General features: G+C 52.2%; 1 protein-coding gene across 1 annotated transcript; it reads right to left on the reverse strand.

Moving 5' to 3' along the window:
• Positions 1–2,028: 2,028 nt before the first annotated feature.
• On the reverse strand, positions 2,029–27,298 carry A4GALT (alpha 1,4-galactosyltransferase (P blood group)). The gene is made up of 4 exons (XM_039237270.1): positions 27,280–27,298; positions 17,555–17,711; positions 4,280–4,421; positions 2,029–3,218 (listed from the first exon to the last, which is right to left on the reverse strand). The coding sequence occupies exon 4, from the start codon at positions 3,170–3,172 to the stop codon at positions 2,111–2,113; it is 1,062 nt and encodes a 353-aa protein (XP_039093201.1). The 5' UTR covers positions 3,173–3,218; positions 4,280–4,421; positions 17,555–17,711; positions 27,280–27,298; the 3' UTR covers positions 2,029–2,110.
• Positions 27,299–27,440: the final 142 nt, after the last annotated feature.

The following is a 27,440-nucleotide window of genomic DNA, read 5'->3' on the forward strand; positions in this document are numbered from 1 at the left end:
AGTTACATGGATGTGCCTCACTGGGAGCCTGAGCCCAAACCCAGCAATAGCCCTGAGGGGGCTCGGACGCACCTCTGCCCTTCAAGATCTTTGGGGACGGGCCAAGAATCCAATAGTAGTCAAAGGTGCCTGGAAGCTGTGGGGCAGGAAGGGCAGTCAGGGAAGGCTTCCTGGAGGGGACATCAGCCTTATGGGAAGGAACACGAAGAGTCTGTTGGTGAAGACGGTTGGGAAGGGCATTACAGGCATAGAGTAGCCATGACAGAGGGAGGGGAGTCAAGCATTTGCAGTGTAGCCGGAGTGGAGGGGCCTTGCTCCAGGCTGCAGAGGGAGGCAGGACAGTGGCGATGGGCAATGCTGGGCCTGAGTTAGGCTTCGTTCCACAGACAACGCTTAGGGTGAGCAAGTGACGTCCTCTGTTCACCTCTGTGTGCTGGGACCTAGCACTCACGACAGCTAAATGACTGATTAACCGATGCTTGATCCTAGGAGGGCATCTTACCTGCCTAAGTAGAGCTACATAGAATATTTATACGATTGAAGTAAAAACTGCTTGTTCCAGAAAAAATTTAAAAGATAGGAGAATGATGTTGTGGTTCGAGAAATAACTTACGTATAATCCATTGTTCTCATCAAAATATCACTTGTTCTTGAATACCCCTAGAGCCAGGGAGCTCACTTCTTAACAAGGCTGCCCAAGAGGCTCTGCAGGCAGAATCCAGGGGTTTCTAGACACCTCCCCCTTGGCTGCCAGCGTGCAGCCTACTGAGCCCCAGAGTCCCTGGCAGTGTCGTGGTCCCGTGGGGGGAGTGCTTCTCCAGCCTGGCCAGAATGCCCAGCTCTGAGATGCTTCCTCAACACCAACCAGCTGGGGCCTCGCCTGGCAGAGAGCATTTTCCTCCGACCCAGCCCTGGGGCTGCCAGCAGGGTACCTCTGGTCTCTCTGGGGATCTTGGCCAGGCATCCAAGGGGAGGCAGGAGGGACCCCCAGGCCCAGGGGCAGCATGGCCCTGCTCTGGTCATGGGCTCCTGGGGTGTCTCATCTGCCCCATTTAGGTTATGCCCTGCCCGGCAGGGATGGGAACACAGGCTCCCCACCCCACCCCCATCCCCAGCTGTCAGCTTCCTGGGTGCTGGGTCCCTGGACTCTGCTCTCTGGGCAGCTGGCTGAGTGACCTCAAGCATGTCACGACCCTCTCCAGCCCCAGAGGCTCCCCCATCTGCAGAATGGGGTTAATGTGGGCTGTGTGAGCAGATTTGTTTTACCAACCACCAAACGCTGGGTGTCAGGGCATCACTTTTATTATATTTATTATTATCATGTGTTGATCGTGGGCAGGGTTGGGGGGTGTTTTCCTTAAAATGCTTTTCCTGAGCCCAAAGAACTCCACGCCCCCATGCCCTGGAGTGGCCACTGGCACATGTCACCCTTGCAACATCTCCGGAAGGAAGAAAGAGTGGGGTGGGCACGCAGGCCTCCCCCAAAGGCCTCCTGGGCCAGCTCTGCTGGTCTCAGAGCCTCTGAAAAAGAAACCAAAAGCAGAAAAGAGCAAGGCACCTACCTGGGTTCACGAGGGTTCGCGCCCCCTGCTCTCCTACAGGCTGCCCGCCCCCCCCCGCCCCCGGCTCCTCAGGGGCGCTCCTCGCCTTCCTGTCCCCTTTGCTTGGGTTTATCTTGGCCCCGCCAGCCTGGCTTCCCTGTGGTGCCCCGGAAGATGCTCTGGTGTTCACAACGGCTCTGGTGTGTTGTCTAGAAGACCCGGGGGTGGGGGGGTGCTCACCCAGCCCGCTCCAGCTGATTCTGGCTGGGCCCCTCCCCGCCCTGCGCTGGCTGCCTTCAGCCTGAGCTAGCACCCTGGCCTGGGGGTGTCCCACCAGCCTCGCACTAAAGGGAGTGTATCCGGGGGCCTGTGGCGTGTCCTCCAAGAACACCTCTCCAGCCAACAGCTCTCCGCCCTCCCCCCAGCCCGCCCTGAATCCGAATCTGGGGCTGCAGCAACATGAGCCCCTGTCTCCCAGGCATTCCTGTCTAGCCTCCCCGGGAAAGATGACCCTTCTCCATCAGGATACCCTTTGGGGTGCAGGGGGTGGGGGCGGCCCGACAGGGCGCTCACAAGTACATCTTCATGGCCTCGTGTGTCGTGGGGCAGTAGCGGGCGTGGAGCTGGGCCAGCAGCGCCCTGGACGTGGCCTCGAAGCGCGTGCCCTGGCTCTTCTTGTTCCACACGTGCACAGCGTAGGTGCCACTGAGCAGCCGGCGCAGCTCCTGGGGGCTGATGTCCTCGAAGTACTTCTTCCAGTTCTGCCAGGGGATGGGGTAGAAGGCCTCAGGGGGCAGCGTGGTGACCCCGCGGCAGGCGCGGCTGTCGCCCAGGCTGCGGATGGAGCACCACTTCTTGAAGACCCGCGTGAGCAGCTGCGGGCCCTGGTGGCCCCAGATCCAGCCGTTGTAGTGGGCCACGAAGTCACGCATGCACAGCGCCATGAACTCGTGGTGACGCTCAAAGGCCAGGAAGGCCCCATTGAGGACGTAGCGGGACTGAGCGCCCAGCGTGTTGGTCAGATTCCGCAGGTTCCTGAGGACGATGAAGTCCGTGTCCAGGTAGATGCCCCCGAACTTCCACATGAGCGCGATCCTGGAGGCGTCGGAGAGCACGGGCAGCAGGTAGGGCTCCCAGCGGCGCCGCCGGGCCACGTACCAGGCCTCCAGCGGCGTGTTCCGGAACAGCTCCTCCAGGTCCAGCGGGAGCATGTGGACGTTGGGGAAGCAGCCCAGGAGCGAGAGCCCCAGGTGCCGGGGCAGGGAGGCGTTCCCGCCAGGCAGCCCCTTCATCAGGACCGCCACCCGGGACTCGGGGTGCGCCCTGGCCGCCGACTCCACTGAGCACATGAATAGGAAGTTGGGGTTGGTCCGGTCCGAGGTCTCCAGGAAGAAGATGTTGCCCAGAGGCGGGGCGCTGGGGATCAGCGTAGGGGCCACCAAGTGGGGGCAGGGGACGTCGGCAGGCAGGTTAGAGAATTCCCTTTGGCCGCCAGGCTCTCCTGCAATGTGCCAGTAGATCATGACGGAGACGAAAAACGTGAACTTGAAGCTGATGATAAACAGGGTGCAGACCCGCTGCCTTGGGGCTCCCCGGAGCAGCCGCAGCAGGCGGTCAGGGGCCCTGGACATGTTCTCCCCAGATGACACCAGGAGACTCCAGCAGGAAGTGGCCGGTCTGCAAGAGATGCGCATCGCATCAGGGCACGCTGCCACGTCCCTAGCTCGGAAAACTACCTCCCTCCACCACCAGCCGGAGCTTCCAAAGCCCAGCTAGGGGGCCCGTGGGGGGCCCGCTGGTCTCAGAGCGCCATCTCCTTCCTCACCTGGGAGGCTGGCACCGTGGGCCATGGGCCGAGGTCTGGGCAGAGCCCCTTTTGCTCTCTGTGACACGCCTGTGAGCTTCCCAAGGACTGAGCCAGTGCTACCTACGACACGTGGCCACCACGGGCTCAGGCAGGGGTTGTCAGAGGTGTGACACACAGGCCTCTGCCTGGTGAGGCCGGTCCCCCTCGGGTTGCCGGCAGCCTGTGATTCAAAGCCTCACGCTTTACCCCTCAGCCCCATTCAGTTGCACAGACCGGCTGGAACTGCTCCAAGGAGGCAGATGGCCAAGCAGCCTTGGGGACTTTCAGCAGAAAAGCCCGGGGCTCAGGGGCCTGGGCGCTGGCTGCTAAGGGGCTGGCTTGCAAGTTTGCAGGACAGGTGGGCTCCAGGCACATGGGGATGCGTGCTGGGTCCTAAAGCCCTTGCCTCAGACACTGTGGGGCTCCTGGGCACCTGGCTTCCCCAGCCCCTTCCCTGGGCTGTGCTTATAGATGCAGGTCTGGAGGGATAAGGGCATAGGGGGGTTGTCCTCTCCTGTCCATTCCTGCCTGGGAGAAAACCGGCCAAGGGGATGTGGGAGTGTGCTTGGCACTTTGGAGACTGCACATTCACCTGGGCTGTTCTCACTATTCACAGGATGCTGGCCACCATTTAGTCAGTGCCTTCTAAATTCCTGGTGCCCCAAGCACACCCACTTTGGCTCTCCGTAACCCCAGGGGTAGATGTATCCCTTCTCCTTTAGAGGCCAGGAAACTTGGACACAGAGGGGTGGAGGCTGCAGGCTAAGGGGAGCCGGAGTCCACCCTTCCCCAGGACAGACGATCTCTCGGCCTGAGAGTGAGACTGAGCAACTGGCCAGCCCTCCTGGTGGGGGGCCAGGAACCGCGATGACGTCACTGGCTGGTAACTGACCAGCCTGGGCGGCCCATGGCGGCGAGGCGGGGACCCGGGCAGCCTGGCAGCCCCCCCGGAGACACGGCCTGGCTCAGTTGCGACCCTTCTCTGCCAACAGGAACTCGGCCCTTCCACAAGCTCTGCGCGTCCACAAATCCATCTGTAAGACACAGAGAGACACGGAGTGAGGAGGGCGGCAGAGTCGGCCCCCAGCCGCGCAGGGGGATGTTCATTGATGTGTGGACTGTCTTCGCCCCAGAGGGAAAGGAGGAGCTGGGGTGTGGCTGTGCCCTGGAGAAGCTCTCGGGAGTGGGGAGATCATCTGGAAGCGAGAACAATGCGCGAGTGACAGTTGAAAGGGGCAAAGGGTCTGGCAGGGCCAGGGAAAGTGGCTTCCGGAGAGGTGACCCTGATGGAGGGGCCGCAGCCGGACGGGCCTCCGTAGCACCGGGGGCCCACACCTTCCCTCCCCGGAGCCCAGCTCAGTCCTTGGCACATAGTAGGGACATAAAAATTGATTCACCCTTTCATCAATCTGCTCACTCACTGACTCTCTCCCCTGGTAGCTAGAGGGACGCTTCAAAAACACAAGCCAGACCACGTCATTCCTCTGTACAGAACCTCGGTGACAGAGCAGGCCCCCTCAACCAGGTACCCCCATCCCTGACCTCTCACCCCACCTGCCATGCCCCAGCCACACCTGGCCTCCTCACTCTTTTTCAACCCCACCCCCACCCACGTGCCGCCATCTCAGGGCCTGAGCCCTTGCTGTTCCCTCGGCTTGGAATGCTCTTCCCGTAGGTGTTCACCTGGCTCCTTCCCTCACCTCCCTCTCGTCCTCAAAATTCACACCTCTCCAGCCCTTATGTCCAACTCCCTTGTCGTTTTCATGGTCCCCTGTGATCGAGCATCCTGAATATTTTGTACTCACTGTTTGGGTTATTTATTTATTTATTTTTTAAAAAAATGTTTTTACTTATTTCTGAGAGAGAGAGGGAGAGACGGCATGAGCAGGGGAGGGTCAGAGAGAAAGGGAGACACAGAATCTGAAGATAGGCTCCAGGCTCTGAGCTGTCAGCACAGAGCCTGACGTGGGGCTCGAACCCACAAACCGTGAGATCATGACCTGAGCTGAAGTCGGACGCTTAACCAACTGATCCACCCAGGCGCCCCTTGGGTTATTTACTTGAGGCACAACACAAAGACAGGTATTTTTTGCTGCTTGTTCAGCATCTAGAATAAATGGCCCTTGGTACGTAGTTCCTAAATATCAAGTTCCTAAATATCACACCACCGCGACTCAGCGGGTGGGTGAATAAATGGAGGTGCAAGTGAGTGAACAAAGGAGCAGATCCATGAATGGTCAGCAAGTGAATGAATGAATGCATGAATGAATGAGTGGGCAAGTCAGTGAGTCAGCAAATCAGCACGTGACCCGATGAAGCAGTGAGCGTGTGTGTGAGGAAACTGGTCTGCGGTCAGATGAGCAGCCTGGGACACCCCCCCCCCGCCCCCCTGCTTGGTCAGGAGTGGCAGGGCCCATACAAATCAAGAACCTTGCCCCCCCTCCCGCCCCCTGCCCGGTTTTCCCCTGTGGGGAGAGGCTATTTTGGTCCTGAGTATTTTTAACCCAGTGTGAACCACACCGAGGAGTGGACAGACAGTTGGATCGAGCAAGGTCCTGGCTGCCCAGGGGCCCAGAGGTGCTGGGGTGACGTGGATCTTCCATGGGCTTGGCGGGGGGGGTCTGGGCCTGCTGGGGAGGCAGGATTTGCCAGCGGAGCCCGCGCCTACCACAGAGGGCAGTACCAACGCCGAGCAGAGCCGTATTTGGTCCTGGAGCCCAAGACCCAGGAATAGAAACCATGCATGGGCCAGGTTGGCCACAGCCAAATACCCGTGTGACCTCAGGCCCGAGGCATGCTCCCCCCCAACCCCCCCACCCCCCAGCTAGGCCTCGCAGCTCTGGCTCAAGTCCTGACCCTGTCAGGAAAGCCTGACACACAGCTGCTGCCTCCTCCCGCCTCCAGCCCTGCACCAGGGACAGGCTTCCAGTTAGCTTGTTAACTGTGGCCACTTCCCTGCCCTGGGCCTTTCCATGGTTCTCCATCATTAGGGACCCCCCCACCCCGCCATGATCCATCTCAGGCAGGATGTGGGGATGAGAAGCACACAGCTGGTGGGCCAGAGGGCCAAAGGCCTGACCACCCTCTGCATTGGCCCTTGGCCTTAGTTTCCGGGGCCCCACATCAAGAGCATCGGCATCAGGGACCAGACCCAAGTGCCTAGGAATGGTTCTGCTACCTGAAGATTGTCATTCTTTCGTGGCCTACAATAGGGACATCTCCCCTCTGACCTTCCCTCGGCTCCCATGTCCAGCCTAGCTCAGCCCAGGGGTGGCTGACCATGACCCAGGCAGAACAGGGTCACAGTGATGGTCAGACACAGTCCTCACTGGACCTGTCGGGATGGGTGCTCACTGCCCCCGGGGCTCCGGAGCGAGGCCCCTGGAGATTCTGATATCCCAAGTGGGACACAGAGGCCCAGAGAGGGAAAGGGATTCGGCTAGGGTCTCACGGCATCAGAGGTTGGAACCGGAACCCTTAGCGAGCTCTTCCTATCCCTCTGCAAGAAACATCCCCTCCCCTCGCCTTCCTCGAGATGCTTCAGGAGGCTGACAGCCCAGCAGGAGCCTCAAACCACAAAACCAAGGAGACATACGAGGAACCAGACCCTGATCAGCATCTCGTGTCAGTGACTGCTGAAACCGACGACCACAACTTTGGGCCCTAGCGCAGACACGTATTTTCTCACAGTTCTGCAGAGTGGAAGTCCAAGTCCATGGTGTCAGGGGGACCACGCCCCCTCGCGGGCTCTGGGGGAGAACCGTTCCTTGCACATTCCAGTTCCTGGCGGCTCCAGGCATTCCTGGGCTTCGGCCACTTCCTCCTACCTCTGCTTCTGTCCTCACACGTCTTCTCCTATATGTGTGTCTTCTGCTCTGTCTCTTGTAAGGACACCTGTCATTGTATGTATGGCCCACCTCGCTAATCCAGGATCACCTCCTCATCTCAAGATCTTTAACTTAGTAACACCTGCAAAAACCCTTCTTCCAAAGGAGGTCACATTCACACGTTGCAGGGTTAGGACGTGACGTACCTTCTTCGAGGCCACTATTCATCTCGCTGCCCCCTTTCCATGTCTCTCTGTCCTGGAGTCTCAGAGCCACTCTCAGGTCACACACTGCCTGGCATGTCATTGAAATGGCAGCCCGAGAGTGTGCCTAGGAGGGCCTCCCTGCATGACAGGGCAAAGGCGTTAGATGTCACCTGCCCCGGGGAGTCCCAGTGGAGATGAGGCAGCCGTCTGCTGGCTTTGCCTGCCCAGCACCCATCACCCCTCTTCTGATAACGGTACCCTGATTTCCTTTGAGGGACCACCTCTCACCCACAGACAGCCCCCCCCCCCCCCCAGCTCTCGAGCTCTTGGGGGCTGGCACACGATTCAGATCTAAGGACTGTCATGGTCTCCCGGCCACAGTGAGTAGCTGGGGGGCAGGGCATGTAACCTAACCCAGGAGCCTTCCAATGGGGTCTCTGAGATGGGAGGGAGGAGCTGGAGGGAGAGTCGGTGTCAGGATGAAGCTGGCCCAGAGGCAAGCGGAGCCAAGCGATGGAGAGTGAGAGTTGAATGATGAGGTCATCTTTACATCGGATCCTGCTTTTGAAGCTGGTACATCCTGCACTTCTTAGTCATGCCGACCAATATATATACACACACATGGACACAGAGGAAGGGAGAGGGAGGGAGGGAGGGGGGTGAGGGAAGAGCCTGCCAAACTGAAAGCAGGGACACTTCTGGAGAAGGGACAGGATCAGGAACTCAGACCCTCTTTGGTGGGAAAAATCAATACCTACAGCTCAGAAACCCTGCTTGAAGGGTCCCCTATCCTGTCCCTGCACCTCCGCCTCCCTGCCCCCATCTTTCAGGGCATAAATATTTCTCTTAAAAAATTTTTTTTAATGTTTAGTTTTGAGAGAGATAGAGCACGAGCAGGGGAGGGGCAGAGAGAGGGAGACACAGAATCTGAAACAGGCTCTAGGCTCTAAGCTGTCAGCATAGGGCCTGACATGGGGCTTGAACCCACGAACCATGAGATCATGACCTGAGCCGAAGCCAGATGCTTAACCAACTGAGCAGCCCAGGCGCCCCAATAAATAAGTATTTCTACTGAAGAAGTAGGAGTTACAGTTATTAGAAAGTGATCCTTGTAAAAATGGCTGTTTTCAGAGTGGAGGTTATAAAATGTTCCTCCTTCAGAGCCTATAAGATGTTCTAAAGCCAGAAATCAAGTGAGTAATGGCTTGCTCTTTGGGGAATATTAGACATAAAAATTAGGGAGGTAGAGACTTCTTTTTCCAATAGGAATAAGGCAGATTCTTTCCCCCTTTGCTGATGTCATACAGAGCAACAGGGAAAAGAGAAAATAAACCACAAGCTATAGTGTTAGCAAAACCAGGGCATGAAAAACCCATGAACTCCAACTCACAAAGCTGGAACTGAGTTGGGCAGATACAGCAGTGGGGTGGGGAGGAACGGGGCGTAGGGGGGCCCAGGAGTGGAAGATCGTAGAAATCGCCACTTCTAAAAGGAGGACAAATAAGTTAGAAGAGAGAAGCTGTAGCCTGAATGAAGCAGGAGAGTTCAAGGTTGGAGGCAGGTGTCCCCTTGAACCCGGTTGGGTTCTGTGAGGCGAAAGAGTGGTGGATCCAGAGAAGGGTTGCATTTTACAGGAACAATCCATTTCCATCAAAACAGAGGAGGGAGACTTTGAACAGAGAAACTTAGAGAACTAGTCTGGCCTCTCTCCCAATTTCTACCAAAACCTCCTGTTAAATGCTGATCCAGGAAAATTCAACCAATTTAAATATAAAAAACAACGGCTAAAGGAATAAACACGGTGTCCATATAAGGATTCTACAAGAATGAAAGGGGAAAGGAACACTAATGTTCTCTTATGTAGAGAAACTATTCACTATAGTTTAAAAATACACTATAGGGCCGCCTGGGTGACTCAGTCGGTTGGGCATCTGACTTCGGCTCAGGTCATGATCTCGCGGTTCATGGGTTCGAGCCCTGTGTCGGGCTCTGTGCTGACAGCTCAGAGCCTGGAGCCTGTTTCGGATTCTGTGTCTCCCTCTCTCTCTGACTCTCCCTCACTCATGCTCTCTCTCTCTCTCTCTCTCTCTCTCTCTCTCTCTCTCAGAAACAAATAAAACATTAAAATTTTTAAAATAAAATAAAAAACAAAATTCAGTATAGTAGGGGCGCCCAGATGGCTCCATCGGTTAAGTGTCGAACTTCTGCTCAGGTCATGATCTCACAGTTTGTGAGTTCGAGCCCTCCGTTAGGCTCTGTACTGACAGCTCAGAGCCTGGAGCCTGCTTTGGATTCTGTGTCTCCCTCTCTCTCTCTCTGCCTCTCCCCTGCTTGCTCTCCCTTGAAAATAAAGAAACATTTTTAAAAAATCACCACAAACAAATAAAAATTCCAGTACAAAATTACAGCATGAATTTAAAACAACAACAACAACAACTTTAAGTAGTAATTCCAGCCATGAAGACAGACCAAAGAGCAGAAAGTACAAGAATTGGAGAAGAAATGATTAGGCAAAGTGACAGCAAGACATTAGGATGACGTGCGAGGACTACAGAGTCAGGAAAGAATTAGAAGGCAATACAAAAACATTTCGGAAATGAAAACCAAACGGCAAGAGATACACGGGAACGTGGACTCCATACAAAGTATCTAAGAGATACGAAGAGTAAAATGAGAAAAAGTCAACCAAATCCAACAGAAATTGTCAAGGAGATGGAAGAACTGAAGAAACAAGATGGAACGGACGGTAGAGGAAAGCCAGCAAATGTGTGACCAGGGCTCCTGCGGGAGAAACAGAAAAAATATTTGCAACTATAATTCAGGAAAACTTACCCGAAATAGGGGGAGACTTGATCCCATGAATGGAAAAGGCACACCGTGCATTAGACAGCAGTGACCCCAAATGGTGAATCCGGAGACATATAGCAGTAAAATCTCTGGACTTTAAAGGTACAGAGAACGGGGTACCTGGGTGGCTCAGTCGGCTAAATGTCCGACTCCAGCTCAGGTCATGATCTCACAGTTCATGAGTTCAAGCCCCGCGTTGGGCTCTGTGCTGACAGCTCAGAGCCTAGAGCCCGCTGTGGATTCTGTGTCTCCTTCTGTCTCTGCCCCTTCCCTGCTCATGCTCTGTCTGTCCCCCCTCCATCCCCTGCCAAAAATAAATAAACATTAAAACACTAAAAGAAAAAATAATAAAGATACAGAGATCAATCTGTGGGTAGCTGCACACAGAGATCAAGCCATCTAGAAGAGAAGAGCCCCGGGCTGGCATCAGGCTGCTCTGCAGCGATACTGAATGACGGAATAGAGTGGAGCGGCGCCTATGGCATCAGCCAGGAAAGAATGTTGGAGCCAACGATGAACACAGAGCCACGCTGTTCTTTAAATAGAAAGATTACATACCCATAGTTTTGAAGCATAAGGACTTGGGCGATATTTTTCCTCTGTGGAAAACCCAGGAACAAACTTCAGCCTACCAAATGGTGATTGGAAGAACAGAAGTGAGAGGCCTGGAGGCACCTGGGGGGCTCCATCGCTTAAGCATCCGCCTTTGGCTCAGGTCATGATCTGAAGGTTCGTGGGTTCGAGCCCCGCATCGGGCTCTGTGCTGACAGCTCGGGGCCTGGAGCTGCTTCGGATTCTGTGTCTCCCTCTCTCTCTGCCCCTCCCCCACTCATGCTCTGTCTCTCTCTGTTTCTCTTTCTCTTTCAAAAAGAAATAAACATTAAAAAAAATTAAAAAAGAAAGAAGAAGACTGGACATATTTAACTGCAGAACCCCTTCTCCCCTAGGAAAGGGTAGAGATAGAGAGGACAGATTAAATGGAAGTGTTATCCAGCGTGACAACGTAGAAACGATACAACTACCAAAACCCTGGTAGGCAAGGGGGAGAGAGGGTCGAAAGTGGAAGAGGCCCTGGGGTTGCCTCATGTTTAGGGGGTGAGAGCTAAAAAATCAAACCGTAAAACTTTAAGCCATTTAAAGTACAAAGGTGAAAATAACGATGACATTACCCTATTTTATCGCATCTAATAAGATGCATCATTATGTTACGTACGGCTAAAAACATTAAACTGTTGCCAATGAAACAATGTCACTTTGCCTTTTTAATCATGTAGAATTTTATCTTGAAAAAATGGTTCAGTCAGGTTTTAAAATCACCCATCACGCCCCGTGCATACATAAGAAGGAAAATAAGTGACATAACTTGGGTAAGGTGCCCCTGAAACTTCATTGCAGTTAAAACCTGATTCTTGTGAATGACCGCAAGTCAGAGACACCGGTGCCCATGTTCCCCCCTCCCCCACAGTCCCATCTCTTGTGTCATCAAGGGGGCCATGCAGCATTTCTTAAGAGCACTTCCCTGCTGTCTCCAGAATTTTCGTCCAAGTTTGGGTTTTTATGTCCTTGCCTGACTAGGCAATGACCCTGTCATGACCACCACCGGACCAAGAGTTTCCAGAGGCTTTATTTATTTATTATTATTTTTAAGTTTATCTACCTAATTTTGAGAGAGAGCGCGCGAGCAGGGGAGGGGCAGAGAGAGAGGGAGAGACAGAATCCCAAGCAGGCTCCGTGCGATCAGTACAGAGCCGGACACAGGGCTCGAACCCATGAAACTTGGGATCATGACCTGAGCTGGGATCAAGAGTTGGACGCTTAGCTGACTGACCCACCCAGGCGCCCCTCCAGAGGCTTTAGAACTGAGAGAAGATATGCCTTAATCACTCAGTACAGTATCAGCTGAAATGGCACAGTAACAAGAGAAAGGGGAACAAGAAAGAGGAAACGAGTTAAGTTTATTGTTGTTCATAGAAGAGAAACAATAGATACTATTTAACAAAAAAAGAAACTAAGAGTGTTATATAAAGGTGTCAATATAAATGTAGCCACTGGAACAAAAATACAAGCTTTCCTGAATATAGAAGGATTTTTTTTAATGTTTTATTTATTTCTAGGAGAGAGAGAGAGAGACAGCGTGAGCAGGGGAGGGTCAAGAGAGAGGGAGTCACAGACTGAAACAGGCTCCAGGCTCTGAGCTGGCAGTCAGCACAGAGCCCGACGCGGGGCCCGAACCCACAAACCGCGAGATCATGACCTAAGCGAAAGTCGGACGCTTAACCGACTAAGCCACCCAGGCGTCCCTAGAAGGATTTTTTTTTTTAAACACAGTGAAAGAATAAAGAATATAGACCTCCCACATGACAAAGATATACACATAATACACAGAAAGAAAAGAAACCACCTGTCACATCAGTATATATAAATAAGTTTACCTCACTTATCTTTAGCAGGAAAAATAGTTTTTATTTAGATCCCAAGCAAAACCCAACTCCATCCTGTATTTAAGAGATAGACACTTTAAAATGGTTTCAAGTAGGGGCGCCTGGGTGGCTCAGTCAGTTGAGCGTCTGACTTCGGCTCAGGTCATGATCTTGTGGTTTGTGAGTTCGAGCCCCGCGTCAGGCTCTGTGCTGACAGCTCAGAGCCTGGAGCCTGCTTTGGATTCTGGGTCTCCCTCTCTCTCTGCCCCTCTTCTGCTCATGCTGTCTCCCTCAAATATAAAATAAAACATTAAAAAAATAAAATGGTTTAAAGTAAAAGAAAGAGCAAAAGTATAAAAACAAATATAAACAAAAAGAAAGCTGGGGCCATAATCTTAATATCAGACTGAGAATTCAAGCCAGCCATTACTAAGTGAGCCAAAGAAGGATCATTTATAATGCTAAAAGGTCTAATTCACAACATACCAAATAACACTGCAGCAGTTTTCAGGAATTAGAAATTATAGAATGCTATGATAAATAGACTGAAACACACTAATAGGAGATTGAAATTTTTTTAAATGTTTATTATTTTTGAGGGAGGGGGAGAGAGAGAGAGAGAGTGAGAGAGCAAGCAGGGGAGGGGCAGAGAGAGGGAGACCCAGAATCCGAAGCAGGCTCCAGGCTCTGAGCTGTCAGCACAGAGCCTGACATGGGACTTGAACTCACAAACTGTGAGATCATGACCTGAGCTGAAGTTGGGTGCTTAACTGACTGAGCCACCCAGGTGCCCCGCAAATAAGAGATTTTAACTTGCCACTCTTAACCCAAGTAATAAAAAGATCAAATACAAATAAGAATTCAGAAGATGTAAATAAAATAATCAGCAAGGTTCTACATGATATCAAACTCTCTATCTTAATAATAGCATACTCTCTTTTCTAGAGCTGATGAAGCGTTCATAAAATCTGAAAACAAAATGAACAAACCTTTAACTAGATTCATCAAGAAAAAAAGAGAGAGGACTCAAATAAAATCAGAAATGAAAGAGAAGAAATAACAACCAACACCACTAAATACAGAGGATTATGCGAGAGTACTATGGAAAATGATATGCCAACATTGGACAACCTGGAAGAAGTGGATGAATTCCTAAAAACGTATCACCTTCCAAAACTGAATCAGGAAGAGAAAATCTGAAAAGACTCGATTACCAGCAATGAAATGGAATCAGCAACCAAGAAAACCCCCAACAAACACAAGTCTAGGACAGGATGGCTTCACAGGTGAAGTCTACCAAACGTCTAAGAAAGAGTTAATACCTATTCTTCTTTTTTTTTTTTAATGTTTTTTATTTATTTCTAGGAGAGAGAGACAGAGTGAGCAGAGGAGGGTCAGAGAGAGAGGGAGTCACAGACTCTGAAACAGGCTCCAGGCTCTGAGCTGGCAGTCAGCACAGAGCCCGACGCGGGGCCCGAACCCACAAACCGCGAGATCATGACCTAAGCGAAAGTTGGACGCTTAACCGACTAAGCCACCCAGGCGCCTCTAATACCTATTCTTCTTAAACTATTCCAAAAAACAGAAGAGGAAGGAAAGTTTCCAAATTCATTTTATGAGGCCAGCCTTACCCTCATACCAAAATCAGATAAAGATGCTATGAAAAAAGAAAACTATAGGCAATATTTCTGATGAACATAGATGCAAAAATTCTCCACAAAATATTACCGAACTGAATCCAACAATATATTTAAAAAAATCTTTGGGAGGGGTAGGGGGGAAAGCATTCAGCACAATCAAGTGGAATTTGTTCCCAGGATGCAAGGGTGGTTCAATATTAAAAAATCAATCAATACGATACATCGTATTAACAAAGGAAACCATGAAACCTATAGGATCATTTCAACAAATGCAGAAAAAGCACTTGACAAAGTACAACATCCATTCATGATAAAAAAAAAAAAAAACCTTCAATAAAGTAGGTTTGGAGGGAACATATTTCAACATAATAAAGGCCATCTATGAAAAACCCACAGCTAACATCATAGTCAGCGGTGGAAACCTGACAGCTTTTCTCCTCAGATCAGTAACAAGAATGTCCACTCTCACCACTTTTATTCAACATGGGACTGGAAGTTCCGGCCACAGCAACCAGACAAGAAAAAAATATAAAAGGCACCCAAATTGGTAAGGAGGAAGAAACACTCTCAGTATTTGCAGATGACACGATACTATATAGAGAAAACCTAAAGATTTCAAAAAAAAAAAAAACCCACAAATAACTATGAGAACTGATAAATGAATTCAGTAAAGCGATAAGACACACAGAAATTAATATACAGAAATCTCTGTTGCATTTCTATGTACAAATAATGGAGTAGCGGCAAGTGGTGAAGTTAAGAAATCAATCCCATTTACAATTGTACCAAAGGGGGGCGCCTGGGTGGCTCAGTCGGGTAAGCGTCTGACTTCAGCTCAGGGCATGATCTCACGGTTCATGAGTTCAAGCCCCGCATTGGGCTCTGTGCTGACAGCTCAGAGCCTGGAGCCTGTTTCACATTTGGTGCGTCTGTCTCTCCCTCTTCTCCTCCCCTGCTCATGCTGTGTCTCTCTCTCTCGCACAAAAATAAAATAAACATAAAAAAAATTTTTTTAAAGAAGTAATAAAATACCTAGCAATAAACTTGACCAAGGAGGTGAAAGACTGGTACTCTGAGAACTATAAAGTACTGATGAAAAAAAAGAAAGATGACACAAACAAATGGAAAAGTATTGTATGCTTGTGGATCAAAAGAACCAATATTGTTAAATGTCTGTACTACCCACGGCACTTTATATATTTAATGCAATTCTTATCAAAATACCAACAGCATTTTTCACAGAACTAGAACAAATAATGCTAAGATTCATATGGAACCACCAAAGACCCTGAGTGGCCAAAGCGATCGTGAGAAAGAAGAACGAAGGTGGCAGGATCCCAATCCCAGATTTCAAGATATACTACAAAGCTGTCGTCATCAAAACAGTATCGCGCTCCGGCACAGAAAACAGACGCACACATCAATGCAACAGAACAGTGAGCCCAGAAATAAACTCGTGCTTCTATGTCCAATGAATCTTCGACAAAGGAAGAAAGAATGGGGAAGAGACGGTCTCTTCAATAAACGATGTTGAGAAAACTGGACAGCCACATGCAAAAGAATGAAACTGAACCACTTTCTTTTTTTTTTTTAATTTTTTTTTAATGTTTTATTTATTTCTAGGAGAGAGAGAGAGACAGCGTGAGCAGGGGAGGGTCAGAGAGAGAGGGAGTCACAGACTGAAACAGGCTCCAGGCTCTGAGCTGGCAGTCAGCACAGAGCCCGACGCGGGGCTCGAACCCACGAACCGCGAGATCATGACCTAAGCGAAAGTCAGACACTTAACTGACTAAGCCACCCAGGCGCCCCTGGATCGCTTTCTTCAAACACACAAATAAACTTGAAATGTAGGAAAGACCGAGAGGGAAGACCGTAAACTTCCTAGAAGAGAGCACAGGCAGTAATTTCTTTGACCTCAGCTGTTGAAACCTTTCTCTGGATACGTCTCCTCAAGCAACGGAAAGAAAAACAAAGATGCATATGTGATTCTGGAATTTACAATTGAGTCTGAAGTTCATATACCAAAATAAACAAGCAAAGACCTAGAGGAAAACTCTGAGAAGGAGGGAAAAATGAGGAAGGACTGGAAGTTCTTTAGATTATTAAAACATACTATAAAGTTTCTTTTTTCCCCCATGTTATTTTGAGACAGAGAGAGAGAGAGAGCGAGAGAGCGAGTGCAAGTGTGCATGTGCGAACTGGGGAGGGGCAGAGAGAGAGGAAGAGAGAGTCCTAAGCAGGCTCTGTGCTGATTTCATGAACCATGAGATCATGACCTGAGCCGAATCAAGAGTCAGATGTGACTGAGCCACCCACATGCTCCTATAAAGTTTCAGTAATTAAAACAATGCAGTCTTTTAAAAACATTTTTTAAGTTTACTTATTTATTTTGAGAGAGAGAGAGAGAGAGAGAGAGAATCCCAAGCAGACACCACACCGTCAGCACAGAGCCCTTTGCGGGGCTCGAACTCACGAACATGAGATCATGACCTGAGCCGAAACTAAGGGTCAGATGCTCAACAGACTGAGCCATCCAGGCATCCCTAAAACAATGCAGTCTTGAACACACACACACACACACACACACACGCACACCAGAAAACAAAAACAATGCAGTCTTAGCATACGAACAAACAGGGCAATGAAACAAAATCTATCACAGCAATAATGAAGTGTCCCCACATCCAGTAAAGGCAGTAGCTTCCATCAGTAAAGCAAAATGGGTCTTCTAAGGTGCTGGGCAGGTGGAAGCCCGTTTCACATCTCACAACATGCCTCAGGATAAACTCCAAACGTAAAATAATAAACGCCATAAACATGGAGAACAAAACATGGGTGAATTCCTTTATAACTTCAGAGTTGGGAAAGTTTTCTTAATTCTGTAGGAAATCCATCCGGAAGCCATAAAAGAAAAGATGAATAAACTTGACTCCTTGAAAATGCCAACTGATCCGGGTCCTCCCCCAAAATACCATCAGGAAAGTCAAAGTAGAAGTAACAATGTGGGATAATTTTGTGCCCCTCGGATCCCAAAGGTCCAATTTTCCTAACCTCTAAAGAGCTCCCAGAAATCAAGGAGAAAAACGACCATCAACACAGAAGAAAAGAGGCTGAGCAAGGGCAGTTCATGAACATGCAAAACATGACCCCTGATCTGTCAGCAAGAGCGAGGATCTTTCTGTAAGTAAGAGAAATGCAAATCGAAACACTCAGATAGCATCTCTCACCTGTCAGATTGGCAAACATCCAAAACGTCCACACCACGTTCCTCTGGCCAGGCTGCGAGGAACCAGGGAGGCGTGTGGAACGGTACCAGTCCGGTGGTGGAGGGCAACCGAATCTATCAGAACCCTTTCACCCCGCAATCCCGGTCTGTGAATTTATCTGCAGATAAGTGCAGTTTGTTCAGGTCACAGATTTGTTTTCGATTGCAAACGAGGAAAAACAACCCAAGGTCTTTCTTGAAGGCACTGATTACACATCGATACCACGTGAAACAATGTCAGCCTCCCACAGCGCAGGGATCAAGGCCTCTGACTCATCGTTGCATCCCTCGTGGCCAGCGCGGACCCCAGCACAGAGTAGGGGGGCTCAATATACAGGTATGTTCTGAACGAATGAGTAAATGATCCCTAACCTGCCCACAAAGCCAAGATAAGATATGGAAACTAATCCAGGGAAATGGCTTTTGCAAAGCGTAAGCCATGTGTGGATGCAGATTACAGCTGGTGGAAAGTGTTACTGGACACACCCTGCCTCACCGTCTGTGGCTACAAATTAAGGTCGCATGCCTTTGACTTTTCATTTATAGTACCTGAGGAGCGCCTGAGTGGCTCAGTCGGTTGAGTGACCGACTTCGGCTCAGGTCATGATCTCACGGTTCGTGGGTTCGAGCCCCGCGTTGGGCTCTGTGCTGACAGCTCAGAGCCTGAAGCCTGTTTCAGATTCTGTGTCTCCCTCTCTCTCTGCCCCTCCCCTGCTCACGCTCTCTCTCTTTCTCTCTCAGAAATAAATAAAAACATTTAAAAAATAAAAAAAAAAATAAGTTGTGCAGTGCACAACATTAAAGTACCTGAGTGTTCACGGGTCCCAAGAGAGGAAAGGTGACCTTCCCCAAAGCTGCAGGGCTTGGAAGCCTGGGAGACAGGTTGTGAACGTAGGTAGATCTGCCCCCAAGTCTTAGGCCTCTCCTCTCCTCCCGAGGCCACCCCTCCCTGCCAGGGTCACCTCCGCTCTGCACTGGAGGCTGGACTGAAGATTGAGCTGCCTGGGCTTGGCTTCTCCGGAGCAGCGTGAAGTCACCCTCCCTGGGCTTTCTGCTCAGTTCAAAGGCAGCATAAATCAGCACGAATCTGGATTCCTTTGCCTTTGCTGTCTGGGCATGTCCACACACGCACTTACAAAGACCCCCCCCTTCAGTGCCCGGGGGCAGGGGGTGCATGAGCTCTCTGCACTGGTCACTTGTTATGCCCAGAGATCACAGAGGTACAAGTAGCAGAAAACTCTTCAGCAGATAAAATCATGCCTGGCTTTGAGCCAAACTGGTGCCTTTAGCACTGAGGTCTACGATACATTCTGTTAATTTTTGTGTGTGGTGTCAGGGAAGATCGAAGTTCATAGTTTTCCGTAGGGACGGTTAGTCGTCTGGAAATGTCTGCTCCCACACTGAATTACGTTGGCACTCTTGGCAAAAGTCAATCCACTGTTTAAGTGCGAGTCTGATTCTGGACTTCGTATTCTGTAATTGAACGACAGGTCTACCCTTAGGCGAGGACCACACGGACTTCATAACCGCAGCTTTATCGTTAAGTCTTGACATCACGTATTCCTCGTACACTTTGTCCTCTTTTGAAATTGTTTTGGCTACTATAGGTCCTTGGTATTTCTGTGTCCATTAAAAAAAGTTTTTAATGTTTTATTTATTTCTGAGAGAGAGAGAGAGAGAGGCAGTGTGTGCAGGGAAGGGTCAGAGAGAGAGAGGGAGACACAGAATCCGAAGCAGGCTCCATGCTCTGAGCTGTCAGTACAGAGCCCGACGCAGGGCTTGAGCCCACGAACCGCGAGATCATGACCTGAGCCAAAGTCGGACGCTCAACCGACTGAGCCACCCAGGGGCCCTTCTGTGTCCATTTTAGAACCAGCTGATCAATTTCTACCAAAAGCTGCTGGCATTCGGATCGGGATTGCACTGAATGCGTACGCCAATTGGGGGAGAAGTGTTATCTTAACAAGATCAAATCTTCCAATCCATGAAAAATAAAATCATGCCTGCAAAGGAAATGCCCACGGAAAAGGCATTTAGAAATTCTGGCCTGGGCACGCCTGGGTCACTCAGTCAGTTAAGCATCTGGCTCTCAATGTCGGCTCAGGTCACGACGTCACAGTTTGTGGGATCGAGCCCCACATCAGGCTCTGTGCTGCCAGCGCAGGGTGTGCTTGGGATTCTCTCTCCCTCCCTCTCTGCTCCTCTCTTACTCGTACATACTGTCTCTCAGAGTAAATAAGTAAACTTACAAAGAAAAAAAAAAGAAAGAAAGAAACGCTGTCCTGAATTAAGAGTCTAGAGTTCACTCTCCTTGGAAGCAAGTTTCCACATTGCTTCACTTTTTCCTTTTTTACTGTATTAAAGATGAAAAATAATTGGCAGCGAAGAACAGTCAAGCCCTGCCCCAGGCAGTGCGCACATCACAGCATTGCCCATACTGGGTATCCTTAACAGTCTGTGCTGATAGCACGTTACCTGTGCAAGGGACCTGGCTTCCATCTTCTCCGCACTTGCTCTGTGTTCTGGAAGCATGACCTCCCCTACTATTTCTGAGCCTCAATTCCTTCATCTGTGAGAAAAAGAGCTTGCAAAAGACAATCTCTATGGATCCTTCTAGAAAGACCTTCCAAATCTGGTTTCTCCAGCACCGGTCCTGCCCAGAGCCACCACTGACCTCTCTAGACACAGCGTTCCAGGGCCACCTGCCCCTTGGTGTCAGGCCAAGAGCAAGGGCGGATAATAAGGCCACAGGGTGGATAGTTCACAGATAAGAGAGCTCCTGCCCAAGTTGATACGAAAGGTCTTCGGGGAAAGAAACCCTTCCAGCCCTTGGCATCACACACAGTACCCTGATCCTGCATTCAACAAATGCTTGAACACCCACTATGTGCCCGCCCCCACTCCAGGGTCTGGAAATACAGACAGCAGTGAACAAAGCAGATGATCTTTGGCTTCATGGAGCTGAAATTCTAGTGGGAGAAAATTAACAGAGAAAGAAATACATCGAGTGATAACGTGTGCTCTGTTGAAAAATTCAGCAGGAAGACTGGACTGAGGACCGGGGCAGGGGTGCTACTTTACACAGACCAGCGGGGTCTGGGCTCTCTGAAAAGCCCACATTTGTGCTGAGACCTGGAGGAAGTGAGGGGGCAAGCCTTAGGGCTATCTGGGAGGGGAGAGTGTCCAGGGAGGGAAATCAAGTGAGTGCAAAGGCCCTGGGGCACGTGTGCTTGAGGTATTGATGGAATAGCAGAGTAAGCAAGGTGCGAGGAAGGACAGGAAGTCAGAGAGATCATGAGGAGAGGGGGTCATGGGGGTCTTGAAGGCCACCGGAAGGATCGGTCTCTGTGACTGGGATCGCTGCCATTGGGAGATTTTGAGGAGGAAGGGGCTACCAAGCGCCTTACACCTTAAAGAGATCTTTAGGATCTGGATGCTTTTTGAGATGAAACCAAGGGAGACATGTGGCACCAAGAAAGCAATTACGAGGCTCTTGGGGATAATCCAGAGGCGAGGGAGGCATACGGCTGGGACGCAGGGGGATTGCCGATTTTAGGACGCCTTTCTGACACATCTCTCCTGCCCTTGTCGGCCCTGTGACCACAGCCCAGCTCAGGACTCTGTCCTCCACCTTGGACCCCCACTCCCCACCCCACGCCCGTGCCTTGCGGGCACTTCCCCTCCGCAGCCCCTGCCCCGTCTCCAGACCCACAACTTCCAGCCCAGCCCAGCTGACCTCTGCCACATTGCTCAACCCATCAGGCTCTGGGAATTCCTGTCTTCTGCAATATGCTCTTTCCTTTCCCCAAAACGTCCCTCCGCCCTCCCCTGTCCGGCAACCTCTCAACCGTAATACGTGGGAAGAGCTGCCGTTTGCCAGGAACGTGCCACGCGTCAGGCATCCTGCCAAGCGCCGATCACTTGTTTTCTAAATTTTTTTTTAATGTTTAATATTGATTTTTTAGACAGAGAGAGACAGAGCATGCACGGGGCAGAGTCAGAGAGAGAGGGAGACACAGAATCGGAAGCAGGTCCAGGCTCTGAGCTGTCAGCACAGAGCCCGACGTGGGGCTCGAACTCAACTGCGAGATCGTGACCTGAGCCAAAGCTGGACGCTCAACCGACTGAGCCCCCCAGGCGGCCCCCCCGCCCCCCTCCCATTCACTCTTTCCTGCGTCTTCGTGTCTACCACTACGGCCCCATTTTACATATGAGAAAATGAAGAGACAGAGAGGAAAGGTGACCTTCCCAGTGCCGGGGGGCTGGTAAGCGTGGGAGGGAGGATTTGCACCCAGCTACGTTTGCCCCAAATTCTCAGACAGCCCTTCCTCCAGTGAGTCTCTCCGGACCTAGACCAGCAGAGCAGGCCGCCTCCAGGAAGCTGCCTGGATTTTGGCACCACTCCCACCGTGGGCCGTGGGCTGGGGTCTCAGTGCTGCGCACGCTGGCGCACAGTGGGCACTCATGTGAGCAGCCCTCACCCCAAACCCTGGGCTCGCCCGCAGCCTCGATGGCGGGCAGACCCTCAGGGCCCCGGGGGAGTCCTGCTGGGAATGGCCAGGGTGAATTCGGCCTCAGAGTATCCGGGGAGCAGGGGCAGGCGGGCGCTGAGCCAGATGCCGCCCGCTTTCCCAAGTCTGTAGATGACAGTGAGTAACTTAGGGAGGGGCGGGCCTGGCACATAGCAGGTGTACCATGGATGTGTGATGGCGGAGGGATCAAGGAAAGCCATCCTGATGCTCCAGGAGCCCTGGACAATGACGGGAAAAACCTGAAAGGAAAATCAACTCTGTTGCTCACACCCGCCAGGCTCCGGGAATGCCAAGTTTCTGTAAAATGTGCTTCCGGCTTCCCAGAAGGTCCCTCCACCCCCACCCCTGCCCAGCAAGCTCCGAACCACAATAGGTAAGAAGAGCCACTGTTTGCTAAGAGTCCACCCAAATGCCGGCTGCAAGGGTGATGGGCGACGTTAAACCTGAGCTGTGTCTTCACGCCCCTGGGTGCTGTCTCTACGTGTCCCGGGGTGGGGGGGGGAAGGGGACGTGGACAGTCATCACCCAGCCAGGTACCTCCTGCTCTGCTCTCTCCTGAAGACAGTAGCGCAACCTCCGCAAAGACCTGAGGCGAAGGCACGGGACATAGTCAGCCTTCCAGTGACCTTGGCACCCCGAGGGCCCACGTCAGCGTTCTGGGGCGCTCTTTCCGTGGACCCGCCGTCCACAGGGCCCTCGCAGGCAGAGAGCAGTGTTTGCACAGAGCCGCGGACACACAGAAGGAGATCTACACTTTGGTGTGTTTCTCACTGAGAAAATACCTGTATTTTCAACCCGGATATGCAACGGGACACATCTCCTAAGACTCATCGAGCTGGGTGTGTGCAAGGGCATGCAAACGGTTCCGGAAGAGAGACACTCGAAAGCCCACATGCTGCCCTCTCACGCCCATAAACGCAGCTCGGAAGCCTAACTTCCCGGGGTCAGGACGTATGCGGCTGCACCCCCATGATGGCTTCATCGTTCATTCCACCGACTTCCTGTCCCGGCTGCTGGGAACGTGGTTTCCATCTTTCTGCTTTTGCGGACAGCACCGTGGAGAATATCTGAGCGCTCCCATCTTTGAGCACATCCTTAATTACTTCTGGAGGATGAATTCCTAGAAACGAGCCTCTGGGGTCAAAGGAAATGTAATTTACAGGTGCAGATGCAGATCGCTGACGGGTCTCCAGAAACATTTTACAAGGTCCACATTCTCTCCGGTGTCGTGGCTTTGCCCACCTTGCCGGCCCCTCGGCACAGGGAGGGGTGAGCGCCCTTGTGTTGACATTTCTGACCCGCTCTCTTGTGACGGGCGTGAGCTATGTGGTTAGTAATAACAATAGTGTCCATTTCCTGAGGACTCTGTGCGCAGCCACAAGTCACAGTGACTTTCATATGGTAACTCATTTAATCCCCCGGATAGACCTGTGTGGCTCGTGCTTTTACCATCCACTACAGTTTTAAGAGTTGAGGGAACTGAGGCATCGCTGGGGTTCAAACCCCCTTCGCCAGGTGAAAGGGGTCTGCCTGTGGCCCAGCCACGCTCACCTGGGAGAGCTTTGGCGCTGGAGGCTCAAATTCCCTGTAATAAAGGAAAGGCGCTTAACCCTGAGTCTTAGTTTCTTCATCTGTAAAATGGGAAGAACAGCACAGGATGACTGAGGGGGTTAGAAAAGATCAGGTAACAAAGTGCCTGGCACCTAGTAAGGGCTCGGTCCATGGACGCCTGTCCGCCAGCATCAGGAGGTTACCTTGGAGACCCAGTGGAAGGTGCAAATGAAGACCACAGACAACTGGAGAGTCGGGGTGGGGGCCTTTCTGGGCTCTGTGTCTACACCTGGGACAACGGATTCTGTTCTTTCGAATCAAGTCTGTTGGGCGAATGTGAAGCAGGTCACTTCTGCTTCCCTCTCGTGTGCCTCGGGTGCCCAGCGCCCCCACTGGCCCATTCAGACTTCTCACTGGTGTGATTTCCAGAACGCGCTACGTGTCCTGCTGGAGTCGGCCTCCGGTGGGTGAGAGCGTGGGCACAGGGGAGAGTGTGCGGGCACTAACCAGAAGGGGAGGGGCTCTTCTAGTCCCGTGGCCAGCGCAGCTTCCCCTGGGATCTGCCCAGAGGGAACACAGAGGCAGACGAGAGAGGAAAGGACACTCACTCCCGGAGCAAGATGGTACAGCTTCCTGATATCTACCAGGAATGGAGGCGCGAAGGGCAGAGCGATTCTCAAGGGCATGCAGTTAAGGCTGGGAGAGTCCACTTTGAACCCATCCCTGCCACTCCTCAGCTGACTGAACCTGAACAAGGCACCTTCCCTCCCCCCAGTCTGTAACTGGAGTGAGGTGAGAACACCTGCTTCCTCCCAGAGAAGCAGGGAGGACTCCGGTGGATGAGGCTGGCAAATAGCCTGGGGAGCTGGGGGCCTCAGGACCAGAATCTTTTCTCTCCCCTGAGCTTTTCCACCTGGCTCTACATGAAGACCAAAGCCAGTTCATAAGGTGTCGGTCCAGCCCTTCCCCTCACCAGCTCAGAAGGTCCCTCGACACCCCTACCTCCCGCATCCTCTGAGACCTCCATGTATGGACCTGCCTCTCCTCCGGGACTCAGCCACTCCGACTTCTGGCTCCTTCCCATCAGCTCATAAGTGCAGCCAAGTCTCCTTTATCGAAAAGCACACAAACAGATAAAGTAAAATAAAAGTAAGAAATGTGCCCTTCAAGAACACACACCAGCCACAGCAAAAATAAAAGCCAAATGATAACCTGGGAGGAGGTCTCTGCCCCTAAGAGACTAAATAAGGGACAAACACCTCACTGATGAGCTCAAACAAATGAATAAGAAACACATACTGTGGTAACCATTTCACAACTGATGAATGCCAGATCCTGCCCTACACCTTCAACGTACACAGTGCTGTGTGTCATTTATATTTCAATAAAACTGGGGGGTGGGGGGTGCCTGGATGGCTCAGCTGGCTGAGCGTCAGACTTTGGCTCAGTCACGATCTCTCCATTCCTGAGTTCGAGCCCTGCATCGGGCTCTGTGCTGACAGCTTGGAGCCTGGGGCCTGTTTTGGATTCTGTGTCTCTCTCTCCCTCCCCTGCTTGCACTTTCTCTCTCTCTCATGTCCCTCAGAAATAAACAGACATTAAAAATTTTTCTTTTTTAAAAACTGGGGTTGGGGGGAGCACACAAAGATTCTGGACATTCACACTCTTTGACTCGGAGTAATTTCACCTCTAGGAAATAACAAGAAATGCAAACTCACAGCCTGAGAAAGTATGAATGGTCCAGGCCCTGTGCAGAGCCAACTGGGCCCTAGGTAGAGCCCTTCCTATACATCAGATGAGGTGACTATCAGGTAATTCTCTTTCCAGGAAAAAGCCGGCAATGTATAAATGCAAAAGTTCAACGTAACATCATCCCAAAGAGCCAAACACTGAAAAGCACCTAAATTTCAAATGCGATCCATTAACTAATATGATGTAACATATGCAAGTGTTGAAAAATATTTTTTAAAAAAATGTTTGAAAGAGGTGAGGAATTTGAAATTTTCATACAGACAAGATATATTCAAATACGTTCAACAGTATTTTTTAAAAGTTTGGCAAAATGGCGAATGTGAAGAGTAGGTAGCTCTAGGTGATGCAAATATGGAATCTTCTCCCTATTTCTTACAGTTCATTCATTCAAGCAGCATTTAGTGAGCACCTACTACGTGCCGGGCTGGGCAAGGTTCCTTCTTTCCAGAAGTTTCCAATTTGGAAGAGGAGTGGAACAATGAGGGGCACTTAGCAGGAGCTGTGAGCTCCCACCCCTCCCCCCTGCCCCCCTGCCAGGAGGGAGAGCCAGGAGGGGCAGCAGCCAGTGGGTGGGGGGGGGGGGGAGAGAGGGAGAGAGAGAGAGAGAAGGGAAGAGCTGTTTCCACATTTCAAGCTTCCCTTTCTCATCTGCCCATCTTCCTGTCTTTTTTCAAACGTCCCTGGCAGCCACTGCGTCTTACTCTGCCCTCGTCCCAATTTGGACCCTTTAACCTAGACCTTTAGGCAGCTAAAAGGGCTTCCATGGGTACAAGGAAAAGAGACGCATTTTTAAGAATTTCTGTTGTGGAGCTGGGCAGACAAGCAGGGACGTGCACGTGACACACTGGGAACAAGTTTGGGAGGAAGATGAACCCGGAGAAGATTCCACCTGGCTCCTCCTTTTCTTCCCTTTTGTATTTGGGCCTGACTGGGGGACACCCCCTAGGGTGTAGGAACACGCCAGCGGCCTAGGTATGGAGGGTGCAGCCCTGGCCAATGTGGGTCCGCTTTGGGTGACCCCCCCAAGTGGCCGGCGTGGAGCAGGCAATCATTCAGGATCCCAGAAACGGTGTCCTCCTGAGAAGGGGTGGGTGAGGGGAGATGGCTTTTAACCCTCTCAGTGCCGGGGGCTCAGCTGAGTCTGTCAAGGAGGTGGGAACTTCTATTCCAGGGTGTCAGATGAGGAAACCGAGGCAAGGGGGCTCCCCGAGCAGACAAGGGCAGTGGGCTCGGAGCCTGGATCTCCCTGCCAGAGCCTCTCCCCGGCACAGCGCAAGTACCACTCAGGGTTTCCCATCAGAAGAGGGAGGGGGCGAAGCGCCACCCGCAGGGCCCTTCCCCCACCTGGGCGCTTCCGAAGCCTCAGCACCACCATCGCCGCCGCCGCCCTCCCGTCCCCCCACTCCCGGCAGTATCCCCTCCAGCCCGCCGCTCCCGCCCCTCTCCCAGCCGCACCCCCTCCGGGGCCAGGGGCGAGGCCTCCCGCGGCGATGCCGCGCCCCAGCCCCAGGTCGCCGCGCAGGGGGACTCGGCCCCTGGCTTCCCGCCCCCTCGGCCCCCTCGGCGGGCGCAGGAGCCGGGCCCGGGAGGGGGCTGCTCCGAGGGCCCCCGGGCGCCGCGCGCCCTCCGCTCGCGGGCCCCGCTCCCGGGCCGGCCGCCGCGCTCAACTTCGGGGCGCAGTTGGCTGGGGACCCCGCCGCGCCCGGTCGGTGCGCACGCTGCTCTCCCTCCCGAACAGGTGGCCCGGGCGGCGGCCGAGCCCTCCCCGCCCCTCCGCGGCCCACCCCGAGGCCCCCCTGCGCCCCCGCGCCCGGGGCCGCACCCCGGAGCCCCTGCGCGCGGTCCCCGGTACCTCCGGCTCCCGCAGCGGCGGCGGCGGACGAGCTGGCCCCGCGGGGCGGCGGCGGGAGGCAGAGCCCCGAGTCCGGCGGCCGGAGCACCGCCCCTCCGGCCCGGGCGTGGTCAGCGCCGCCCCGCCCGCCGCCCCTGCTGGGTCCCGGCTCCCCGGCCCTC

This window comes from Hyaena hyaena, unplaced genomic scaffold (assembly GCF_003009895.1).
Source record: "Hyaena hyaena isolate Hyena2069 unplaced genomic scaffold, ASM300989v1 scaffold_4, whole genome shotgun sequence".
Classification (NCBI taxonomy): domain Eukaryota; kingdom Metazoa; phylum Chordata; class Mammalia; order Carnivora; family Hyaenidae; genus Hyaena; species Hyaena hyaena.